This window comes from Balaenoptera borealis, assembly GCF_965194805.1.
Source record: "Balaenoptera borealis genome assembly, chromosome: 14".
Taxonomy (NCBI): Eukaryota; Metazoa; Chordata; class Mammalia; order Artiodactyla; family Balaenopteridae; genus Balaenoptera; species Balaenoptera borealis.
The window spans coordinates 42,898,330-42,910,818 of NC_138875.1; the positions used below are offsets into that span (position 1 = coordinate 42,898,330).

Consider the following 12,489-nt stretch of genomic DNA (forward strand, 5'->3'; position numbering starts at 1 on the left):
AATCACTGTGTACTTCAGTTTCTCCAATAATCTCCCCAAGTCAGAAACTCTGTAGGTTTTATGTGGTCCCATACCACCTAGCATGCCGCCATATATATATATATATATATATATATATATATAAAATAAGCACACAATATGACTTTGTAAACTGTAAACAGTAAGACTAGTTATTTCTGGTCTATTTCTTTCACAGAGGTGTTATAAAGATGGAATGAGACTATACTTTTGAAAGTGCTTTGCTTTCCAAAGGGATTTTATTATTATTATTACGTTTTCTTGAAAGCAAGGGCAACTCTAGTTTTCTGCCTCCAAAAGACAGTATGGGTGGGGCAGCTTATTTGATATTGGAAATCTACCATTTGCTGAATTTAGTAAACGTCCCAACCCACACTGTTCACCCACTCATCTAATTAAGAGACTCAGTCATCACCAAATTCATGAGTCACAAGACCTAACAACAAACATCCCAAAGCAATGCCTATGATGCTTTAGTCACTAAGAATATTCCCAGAGTCACAGATTTGTAAAGCTGGCAGGGATCTAGTTAAAGCCCTTCGTTTACAGTTGAAAAAACCGAGCCCCTGGAGATGGGCTGCCCTGGGTTCATATAACTAGGGAGTGACAGAGCCTTTGGGCTCCCCATTCTGTGCTGTTGACACGTACTATATTTCCTTATATTTTTTCCACTAGAAACAATTTTCCTAGAAAACTTACACCTCTCTTCTTAACATATGTGCATTTACATATATTGACATTATAAATACCTGACACATACTACAAGATCGTATCAATTTGGAATTATGCTTTAGTACTTTGGTAGATGGATTATCTTCCTGAGCTATCTCGTTTCTCATTTTCAAATTTCTGATGGCTCTCTTCTAATCCAAAGGTTCCAAAGATAGATGAATTTAGAAAAGAAATTCAGTTTTACCTTTTAAATATTTCCCTTAGTTAAAAAAATTAAAAACATTAAGCCTAACGAACATTAAATATATATATTGTATCTCTCTATCCATCTATCTTTACATAAAAGGTATATCACTTTGAAAATAAGCTTTTGACAAAAAAATTAGACTGAAATGTTTAAAAATATTTCCTATGGAAAGCATGCTTATATTTTTCTTTTCATTGCTTCAGAAATTAAAATGCATAGCAGGGTTTTAATGGGAGCTTAATATTCATCTTTTATATCTCTAGAATCTTATTTAATAGGGACTGCTTTATTAAATAGAATAATTACAATCACACCCCTAAAAGTCAACCTTAGGGAGATCATGAGGCACATATTAAAAGTAGATGTCAGAGCAAAGCAAAATAAAGAGAAAGATTACGAAAAACAAATCTTGAGTATGTTTGTAATTCTTTGAGTTAACCTTAATTTTTAGTTTAGTTAGGCAGAGTCAATTTACATACAAGAGTTGTTTTCTGAGAGTTAAAATCTACCTGGGATCAAAATAAAATATATAAATAGGAATGTTTGTCTACAGGCTTTATTATTGTATGAAGTTAACTACTTCTTTATTATTTTGGAAATAAAATAGTAGGATTTGTATACCTATGTACCTATAGCATTTTCCTCAGGGTTTGTGAAGTGATTTCACTGATTTATTCAAGAAATATTTAATGAGGCTCCTTCAGAAGCTAGATCCTCTCTGCTAGGCAGAGGGGGTGTTCAACATTTGTTGGAAAATGAATGAGGAGATAACACGTACCTTCATTTCTTGAGTGCAAGCCTCTGACTTTTGACTACTGCTTTCTCTAGTCCTACTCAACTTTTATAGGATGCTGAATTATCTTTCAAATTTTTCCAAGTTTATATAGGTCTCTGTCCTACACTGTGGAGTCCCCCAGAGACCCTGTATCTCAGTGGCCTGTGGGCTCCTCCAGGCCCTGTTCTCCCTCCTCCCTTCTTTTTCCTTAAATGCCAAGGTCTAAATATGTACATCTATCTAAACTTATTGTAGGAGCTCAACGCAGTCTGAAAAAGGATCATTTAATATTAGACTGGTGCTGGGAGTATTAGATTATAAACTGCTACATTTATTTTTGAAAAATTAAGTATCTAAATAGAAAAAGCCTATCTATGGAATTTCCTTTTTTTAAAAAAAAAATACCGTACCTTGAGAGGTGGAACCCTTGGTTCCTCTCTTGGAGGCTGTTCTTTCTCAGATGGACTGCTGGATGACAAGTTCCGGCTTGACTGGTCATCTTCTATCCTAGCCCTCTTCTCCTTACAGATCCCAAAGCTGTGATGCTCTGCGGTTTTCCTCTTCGATATCTCAGACTCTCTACTTTCATTTCTTACCCCATCTGGGGACTTGGAGGGCTCTGACAACTTGGAAGTATGAGAGGTCTCCAACCGATTCTGTGAGCTCCCTGGCTTATGCATTTTATTTCTAGAGCCTTCTGAAAATGAAGCCTTATCCACCGATGAGATGTATTGCTTGTCCTGTAATTTAGCTGATGGGAGCTCATTTCCCTTACTCTCTGTCTCTTCAGAAAAGACAGGTAATTCCAATGGTGAAGACATCGCTTTCTTTTCTGTTCTTTGCAGGACATTATGATTTTTAACTTTTATCATTTCTGTAGAAGGAAGTTCTGGAATCGAAGCGGGATAGGGCTTCTCAGCTTCAACATGGGATTTACAAGGAGGCTGATTCAGGGTCTTATTGTGCAATTCTTCTGATGAATATGCTTCAGGAGCAATGGAAGAAGAACCCATTTTGATAGGTTCGGGAGTATTTGATAGAGGCTTCTGCTGAGAGGTAAGGCTCTCTCCCAGGGGCTTGGCAGGGGCAGAACCTTCATCTTTCTGGGGGGAGAGTGGTTCTTCAGATATGGAAGTTGACTTTCTTTGTTGATGCACCATTCTTTCATTCATGGAAGAACTGGAAATTGGAGATGTTTCTGAAGGAAGTGGCAAACTGGATATAAAAGTGGTCTCAGATGTGAGAAGCATGGAAGACACTGAAGAAGTTTCTGATGTCAAAGGTAAATCAGACATGGGTGAGGTTTCGGATGTTAAAGGTAAATTTGATACTGGGGATGCTTCAGATGTTAACGGTAAATTGGACATCAAAGACGCTTCTGATATTTCAGGTGAAGTGGATATTGGAGAGATTTCTGACATCAAAGATGCATGAAGATTTTCATCAGTGGCATTTCGCTGATTATATTTGTCCACATTTTCAGTGCTGGACACCTCAGAACAAAACGTTGTCTCAAGGGAGGCTGGGGTACATGATTCTTCTGAAGTGGATTGGGTTTCCCCTCCTGGGGATGTCAGGCTGGTACAGGCTCCCTCTGGGCTCTCGGAAGAGAAGGACGTTTCAGAGATGCAAGCATTTTCAGAAAGCTGTTCATCAGGATCACTCTGCAGCTCCATATCTACAGCAATTCCTTCACTTGGAAATTGGCCTTCTAAAGACGATGACCCTGTTTTAATTTTTGGAGTGTTGGTCTCTAGTGCAGTTTCTGGCTCCTTATGTTCTGTGTCATTGACATGAATCACAGATGAAGTGGAAGGAACGAGAGAGTCACAGACTTCCAGCTGATCAATGACAACTGACATCTCTTCCTGGGGAGATTCTGATTTCTCTTCCACTTTAACTTCAACATGAGGCAAAGTTTCTAAAACATCATTCATTATAACACAGGATTCCAAGTTATCTTCAGGAGGTGCTATCTGGGGCTCCTCATGAGAGTTGGCTGGACTTTCTGACTCCTCAGAAAATTCAGGTATTGTCTTGTGATTCTCATCCTGGCACTCACAGATACTAGTCTCTACCTCTTCCTCAATTTCCTCCTGAATCACAGATTCTTCGGGGATCAAGATGTCCTCTGATTCTGACTCTGTCATTACATCTTTACCTACGTCTACCATGGGACAAAGTGTAGCACAGAAATCAGGCTCTGGAGAAGTTGGACTTTTCATGCTTTTTGGCTGTTGTTCTTTCAAGGGAGTCTGTGCAGATAGACCAGGAAGGCCAGAGGTCCCACATGAAGAACTACTTTCAGCTCCATCATTGTTTGGTCCAGATGTGAGCTTTATAGAGTCCTCTCTTGACATGCCCAACCTGAACAGAAATTAGAAATATTAAATTATTGTTCAACCACAAAACATGAAAGGTACAACTTGGATCTCTCACCAAATATAGTATTCATAGAGGTAAATGCATAAAATTAATTTTATAATCACTAAGTAACATGTTTAGCTTATGTAAACTAGTTTATGATGGCTTAGTTTTTCTACTGCTTTTATAATCATAACTAAAATAAACTCTACTTCTGTTTAAAAAGTATTGATTTTTATTCTGTAAGCAAGGGAGATTGCATACGAAAAAGATTTTTAAAAATATGGGCTGAAAAGCAAAAGAACGTATAAGACCTAAATCTTTTAAAGTCAGAAAGTAGAAATATGTCCTTATAATAGAAAATTACATAGTCCTTAAAGGATGCAACATAACCAAATAATTAAGATCAATGGAAGTTGGGTATGTTGTAAAATCTTGAAATGGAAATGACTTCCAAAGATTAAGTTCTCTTAACCCAATGTAAAAGGTGTCCATCACCATATTTTAGTACAATATCTAAGTGTCTAACCTAAGACAAGATGGAAATTTCACTAAAGAATAATAAACATATTTGGGGTCATCAAAGTTGATTCTACTAGATTACATTCATGTGAGGCAAGACTTTTTAAAATTCTTTCATGTACATCTCTTACTGTAAAGATATTCCATAAAAAGTTAGTGTAGAATATCAAGAAATAGCCCAGCCTAATGTTCAGGTCATAAGGTAAAGTTTATCAGAATTGCAATCAACAATATTGTAAATCACTAATTCCTGTCATACTAAGTTACAATGTCAGCATCAGATGGTAGGGAAATATGCTGTTCTAAATGAAGTTAAATTAGAGTACAGGCAATTACAAAGATGAGCAGAAGAGAGAACATTCCCAGAGCAAGAAACATATTTGAGTGAGGAAATACAGCTATAACAGGAAAATACCTCAGTAAAATCTTCTTCAAACTTTTAGTTAAATTAAATCCCCAAAATGGAAGGGAAATAAAATTGAATACACTTTTTGGGTATTTGATCATTGCCTTCTTCACTAAAATTCAGAAGGCTGAGAAAGGAAGATAGAGGACACTTCCTTCATAATTAGTCTCTTTTCTTTCAACTTTCCCTAAGATGGGTTCAAATTAAACCACAATTTATATTATAGTGAGAGGAACAGAATAATATAACTACACTACAGATGAATTTAGAGCAGAATAATCAGCTAGGAATAAGGTCTCTTGGGGCCAGATCAAGCAGAGATACCACTGATACTAGGTTAGATGGAGAACACACAGAATCTACCCACTGGCAGCCAAATTTCAGCTAGTTGATTAATAAGAATATTATTAAATATATTTAATATTACTAAATATCATATATGTATATAATATATTTATATCTCATATGGAAAACAGCACTGTATAAAACATACATGTAAACATTTTATTATTTTCATGGGAAAATAGATTTAAGGTGGCATAAGGCATAGAAGGAAGACGTTCACAGCACACCGCATAACCACATAAAGGGAAACTCTGCCCGCCTGAAATCTAGACCGCAAATCAACAGACCAACTCCTATAATTTTGAGTTAGCATATACATGGGATCCCTACAAGTAATTAAAACGAATATAAGACAGTACTGTATTATAGGCAGAAGAAGCCAATAAGAACCAAAATAAAGATCTCAAAGAGCAGAAAACTAAATCAGACAGATCTTAACTAAAGCTGAATTTCAGTGGTAACATTCTTGGGAAAACTTAGAACAATGAGAAGGCACATGGTGTCAGTCAACTGAAAATTATCTGATGCTAGGAAAATATCCCTCACATATTGAGGGAATGTAGGTAATCTAGAAGTAACAAAATTAGAAGGGCAGTCAATGAAATGTCCAAAATACACCAGTCATCCAATATGTAATCAAAGATAGGAAAAGACAAGCAAGAAGTCCAGGGATGTAAGGGGACAGAAACTCTATGGATAAACTACAGCAAGAAAAGGGTCAATCAAGTAAAAGAACTGTTTGTATTCAGAACTCAGTGATGTTGATGGGGAGTCATGTTTACTCACAGCATTGTAGCTGTCACCTTCCAGGACAGGAGTCTTTGACCTGATATCCATGAGAGTCTACGGAGCCCCCAAATTTCATGTAAAAAATTGTAGGTGTGTGAATTTTTCTGAGAAGGATTTGCAGGTGAGCAAATTACTTAACCACACCATGTAAAACTGGGGAAATTACTTAGTTTCATTGCCTCTCAGTTTCCTAAACCCTTTTTAAAATAAGAATAATAATGGTATCCACCTTATAGGACTGTTGGGAGGGTTAAGTGAAACAATATTTGCAAAGCTCTTAGAAATGTATCAGAGCCAGCGTATGTTCAATGATTATTTGCTGACTGAGGAAAAACTCTCTGTATGGTCTCTACAGTGCTGGCTGTCTGGCATCTAGGATAGTGTGTGGCACGGAGGCGATGCTGCATGAATACTGAATTGATAAAAGCACAGGCCCAACACTCAACAAAAATTAAGGACCAGTTTTTCGGAGGTAACTAACTTGGTTATGCTTCTGCCATTACCGACAAGAGTGCTCCCAACGTTCCCTTTGTCAGAAAAGGTAAGGAAGGCAGGGTTCTTAATCCTGCTGGACATCAGCACGATGGGGAAGCATCTAAAAATTCAGATTCCTGGGCTCAACTCCTGGAGATCACCCATCAGTACATCTGGGGTGGGTGTCGGAAATCTGTTCCTATTTGTAAAAGCTCCAATGAAGATTGTGATGTCACCAGGCTTGAGTAATACTGCTGGTAACTAGCCTGTAACTAGCCTGTAACTAGCCTGTAACTAGCCTGCCACAATTTTAATTTTTGAGAAAGGACATTAATTACCTCCTTTTAGCTTTGCTTCAATATGTATATGCATCCAAAGTCCTAGGGCAGCAACTGAAAAGGAGGCTTCCTACTCAAACTCAGGAGCACAACTTAGCACAACTCACCAGAGGCGAGGCTGTTCCGAGTAAGCAGGCTGTTCATCACGTGATGTCATTTTACAACGAGCGCTCAGGTGAGACTCCCCCTGATGGCTTTCCCCATTTACAGGGGGAGTTTTGTGAAATTAGATCAAATGGTACAGGTTGTGTTGCCTGCAACCACCTCAGTGTCTTTTACACAAAACAATGACTTTCAAGCATTAATTGTGTATGTGGGAATTAAAGCACAAATTCCTCTACCCATGATGATCTAAAGTTGCTGTCAATTGTCAGCTCTTAAATCCCTCTTTCTTTCTTAGGGATCTGATTGTCTGTGAGATTCAAATTCTGCCCAAGGAGAATATGTTCCTGTTAACCATGAGGCAAAGGAGAAACTACTTTCAAACTAGCTCAGTCACTACCACACTTAGGTGTGACTGGTATTATTTTTAAAACACACACATACACAAATAAAAATAATAGATTAAAAAGCGGTTATAGCCTCCTACACTATTGGTGGGCACGTAAATTGGTGCAGTCACTATGGAGAACAGTATGGAGTTTCCTCAAGCTAAAAGCTAAAAATAGAGTTGCCGTATGATCCAGCAATACCACTCATGGGCATATATCCAGACAAAACTATAATTCAAAAAGACACATGCACCCATATGTTCATAGAAGCACTATTCATAATAGCCAAGACATGGAAACAACCTTAATGTCCATCAAAAGATGAATGGATAAAGAAGATGTGGTGTGTATATATACACAATGGAATATTACCTAGCCATAAAAAAAGAATGAAATAATGTCATTTACAGTAACACGGATGTACCTAGAGATCATCATACTAAGTGAAGTTAAGTCACACAGAGAAAGACAAATACTGTATGATATCACTTATATGTGGAATCTAAAATATGACATGAATGAACTTACCTATGAAACAGATTCATAGACACAGAGAACAGACTTTTGGTTGTCAAGTGGGGCTGGGGGCAGGATGGACAGGGAGTTTGGGATTAGCAGATGCAAACTATTATATATATGTAGAATGGATAAACAAGGTCCTACTGTACAGCACAGGGAACTATATTCAATATCCTATGATAAACCATAATGGAAAAGAATATGAAAAATAATGTATATACATGTATAACTGAATCACTTTGCTGTACAGCAGAAATTAACACATGGCAAATCAACTACTTGAATAAAATACGTTTTTTAAAAAGTGGTTTTACATAAAGAGGAAAATGGATAAAGGAAAGGGTAATACCTTAGGCTCTCCCCCAAATAAGGACTAAACAAATGTATATGGAGAGTCAAAATTTTTGGAAAAAAATGTGAGAATTAAATATGTGTCCAAGACTACTTATCTCTAACGCATTTATTAATGAAAATGCTTAGATTTAAAAAAAAAACAAACAGGAGATTTTTACTAAAATCCAGTTAGGAATGCCAAAATTGACTTCTATAGAATTTCATGTGCTATTTTCAGTCCAAAATGAATTTTCATGGACAAGTTATAAACCCTTGAAAATGCATTTTTAAAAATTTAAGTGCTGATATGCCACTATAATTTTACCTGCAATTTCTTACACTGAGAGACTATTGCCTTTTATCACAGGTTTATAAAGTTTTATAGCATATGATTGTGCTAAGTGAAACAGAGAATTACATTTTCATTTCCTTCTAAGAGAAATAAGAAGAAAATGCTCTAGTACTTACTTTTCTCCATAAAACCTTTCGAAGAATTTTTCTTTCCAGGGTTCTGTTTTCTTTTCCTTTTCAATTTCTTGCCTTATCCGCAATTGCATTTCTGGAGTAAACTCTCCTAGAAAGAAAATGCTTAGATATTGAGTAAAAGTTGTCATATGTTTTGCCAGTTAATAAAGAAAACATGTAACTAATTTGAATAAACTTTTATGGATGCCAAAAGGTAAAAAAAGTTGAGTACTGATAATATTTCTACAGCTTCTTTTTTTATGAACATCACTCAGTCATTTAGTCGTAGACAGACTCTAAAGCATTTAGCAAATGTACTGAGTGCTAGGGGTTGCGAATGAAAGTGAATATTCACTGTCCTTGATGAAACCAGTCTGGTGAAGGAAAAAGCACACAGTTGAGTAAAGTAACACAATGTGGAAAGCCCTGTATATGTCATAAGAATAAATGTAGGGAAAGTACTTAATTCTCCCTAAACTGATTAGGGAAGACCATACATAGAACCTGATTCTTGAGTTAGCTTTTGAAAGATGACCAAGCTTTCATAAAGTAATTAGTTCACAAGGCACAGAGATACGAATACGTATATTTATGTGCTTTTGAGTGGCCAATTATGAGTAGAACACAGGATGAAATGAAATAGGAAAGGTAGGCGGTGGCCAATTACCCAACACATGTTTTAAAGAGAGCCCTGAATTTTTCCTGTAAGAGACAGAGGGAGGTCCTGGCGGTGTTCAGTGAGGGAGGAATATGGCCAAATAAGCAACTTAGAAACTGGCTGGGAGGCTACTGAGTAGCGTAGATGAGAGATGGAGATTACAGTCAGGCCAGCATCTTGAGAATGTTGAAGAAGATTCAAAGACACAAGTAACAGTTCATAATCAGATGGACCTGGGGAGAAGGAAGGGGAACAAAGACATCATAAAGGTTTCAAAGTGAGGAGCTGTGAGAAAAAGGGGTGACCTTAGTAGACAGAAGGCAGAAGAAATAGTAGACATTAAAAGGGAAGAGAGTTTAATACTGGCATTTTGGTTTTAAGGTGCCTGATACTGGAAAGATCCAGCAGGTTTGTGGAATGGAGCAGCAAAGGATTGGGAAAGAGGAGTTCCAGCCAGATTTGGACATTTTCAGCGTGTGGGCTATATAGCTGAAACCATGGTCCTGAATGAGGCTCTTAGAGCATGTGAGCAGTTACAAAAGCAAATAGCAGGGAAGAGAATGGTGGGGACATCACCATTTACCATCAGGTGGAAGAACAGGAGCTCCTGAAGGAAGCTGAGAAAAGGCTGTCAGAAAGGTAGCAAGAGGACACAATTTAAAATATATTATGAATGTCGAAGGCAGATGGTTTCAAATTAGATGGGGTAGAAAACAAGTGAGACATAGGAGAAGGAACATGAAATGCCAAGGACTGAGAAGAGGAAAGTGAACTTTGCAATGAGAAAGCCATTCGTATTCTCTAGAAGGGATTGTTCCCATTGTGTATGGTGGGGTCACACCCAACCATAAAAATGTGAGTGGGTAAGGGAGTAAAAATGTGGTAACACTGGGTATTGTTTAGTCTTTCATGAAGCTTGGTGACTAAAGGAATGATAAGATGAAGTGGTGGCTTCAGGGGAAGACTGTATTAAAAGAAGATTCTTCCAGGCTCTCGGACATCAGAGAATACACAATGCATCAAACACATAATTAAAATGATTATTCCAAAGAAAATCTTGCTATATCAAAAATTTTTATTATGTTCCAGATAAAGTCATGCTTTCTTCAAAAATACTGGACATCAAAAATGCACAGTATAACAAAAGAATTAATGAAGTCATTTGAAATAGGATGTGAGTTTTTACTCAAGTATACTTCAGGGGGGAAAACGACTTGGGAAGCAGAGAAAGGTGCAAATCTCAGTACAGTCTGTTGACTCAAATATGTCAAATAATAATGGAAAATAGAAATTTACCTTCTGCCAGTCGCTGTTTCCAGCCTTGTGCTGCATATGCAAAGAATTCATTATTTAGAGCTGAAGTACTGAGGCGTAAAATTCCATCACTTCCCATCTAGGAAATAAGCCGACAAAAACAAGATTCCATCAAGAATAATTCAAAGCAAAAGTATGCAGGAAAGAAGCAAAAACTGAGGGTGTGAGTGTGTGTGTGAGAGAGAGAGGAAGAGCGAGAGAGAGAAAGAGCAGGGTAGAAGGCAGGGAGGAAAGGAATCTAACGAAAGATGAATTTCCTAGTAGGAAAACTGCACCGCTTACAGTGACTATTATAGTGACTAAATACATCAACTTAAAGGAAATCTGTATTAGGCATTTCCGTTATCAGTGGTGAGTATAACAAATGTATGTGATTTAATCAAAAAATTTATATCTTTGTCATTTTTATATGCCTTAAATGATACCAAATTAAAAATCTGCATATGTGTACACCTTTAGATTATTTTTTTAATTAAATTCTCTAAAATTTGTGGAAGCTAAAGAAATCTAGTCCGATCACTTGGATTCTTCCACTGTCTGAGGTTCAGACGACAAAGTTCTGAAACATTAAAACAAATACACCCACACTGTCATACATACCCTTCCCTCTATTCTTCTCACCTCTTTGGGTGCACACAGAAAACAGGTATACAAAGTTTAAAATCTGTGCAACTATATGCTACTAACCTTTTTCCTCAAATTTATTATTTTTCAAATTCATGTACGTATAGAAGAGATTTGGATAAGCATCATCGAACTGGATGCTTTTAACTTTCCAACTATTTATTACATCTGCCCTGTGCATGTATTCTGCTTGCTGACACAGGGGATACAAATAATTAGTGTTGTCCTTGGCTGGCTTCTTATGTAGTTGAGGAGTGAAGACAGAACACATAAAAAGTTAAACAGTGCCAAGCATGAGGTGAGTGGGAATTAAGAAGGGGGAAAAACAAAAAAAAGCCAGGGGAGGGTATCTAGGTGGACGTGAGTGGTTAGGAAGAACTTGATGCCAGAGGTGCAATGGGTTAGGGTCTTGGGCAAGTAACAGGACTGGGGCATAATGGTTTTATATAAAGCATACAATACAGAGTGGGAGTTTTGTTGTAGAGGCAGAACAACACAAACAATCAGTAATTGGACCGTTCATGAAGGCGTGAAGATGTTTTAGCCTGCTATTGAGTCGGTTTGGCAAACTGTAGCTCCAGTTACATTTTCAAAGATTTCTTCTTACTCTCATAGACACCCCCGTGTGTCCTAAGCTCTAATAAGTCACTGCTATCTGAAAACACACTCAGACACGTCTTAGCCCCATGTTTTCGTTCGTTTGCAGTCTTCTCTACACCCCATTTTCACCCACTGAAATACTGTCCCTCTTTTAAAATTTAACTCAAATCATGCCTTCATGAATATGTCAGCTAAACCATCATTTGGGAGCAAAGGAGAATACTGAGTCTAAAAGTAAATATTATACTAGCAACTCAAAGCCGGATAATGGTCAACAAATCCAGAAAAGAGAGACACTGAACAGATGTGAGACATCCTGGATGCTGCCATCATGACAGCCACAGATTTAAGATCCTGAGTTTCCTCATCTAAGAAGATACTGAAAACCATACTAAAATATTCAATACACTTGGAAAATTTCAGGCAAGACTTTGTTCATTCATGGATTCACTGTTTACTCACAATTATTTCACCTTCATTCAGTAGATACTTATTAAGCCACTCATATGAACCTGTATACCGGGCGTTTTTTGGG

At 37.2% G+C, this 12,489-nt stretch overlaps 1 protein-coding gene across 2 annotated transcripts in view; it reads right to left on the reverse strand.

Moving 5' to 3' along the window:
* Window positions 1–12,489, reverse strand: part of ASXL3 (ASXL transcriptional regulator 3) — a 187,815-nt gene that overhangs the window by 19,898 nt on the left and 155,428 nt on the right. For both annotated transcript variants that reach the window (XM_082354161.1, XM_082354160.1), the window contains 3 exons: window positions 10,713–10,809; window positions 8,762–8,867; window positions 2,123–4,079 (listed from right to left, as the gene is read on the reverse strand). In XM_082354161.1, coding sequence (XP_082210287.1) covers window positions 2,123–4,079; window positions 8,762–8,867; window positions 10,713–10,809 — 2,160 coding nt within the window. The remainder of the gene's footprint in view (window positions 1–2,122; window positions 4,080–8,761; window positions 8,868–10,712; window positions 10,810–12,489) is intronic.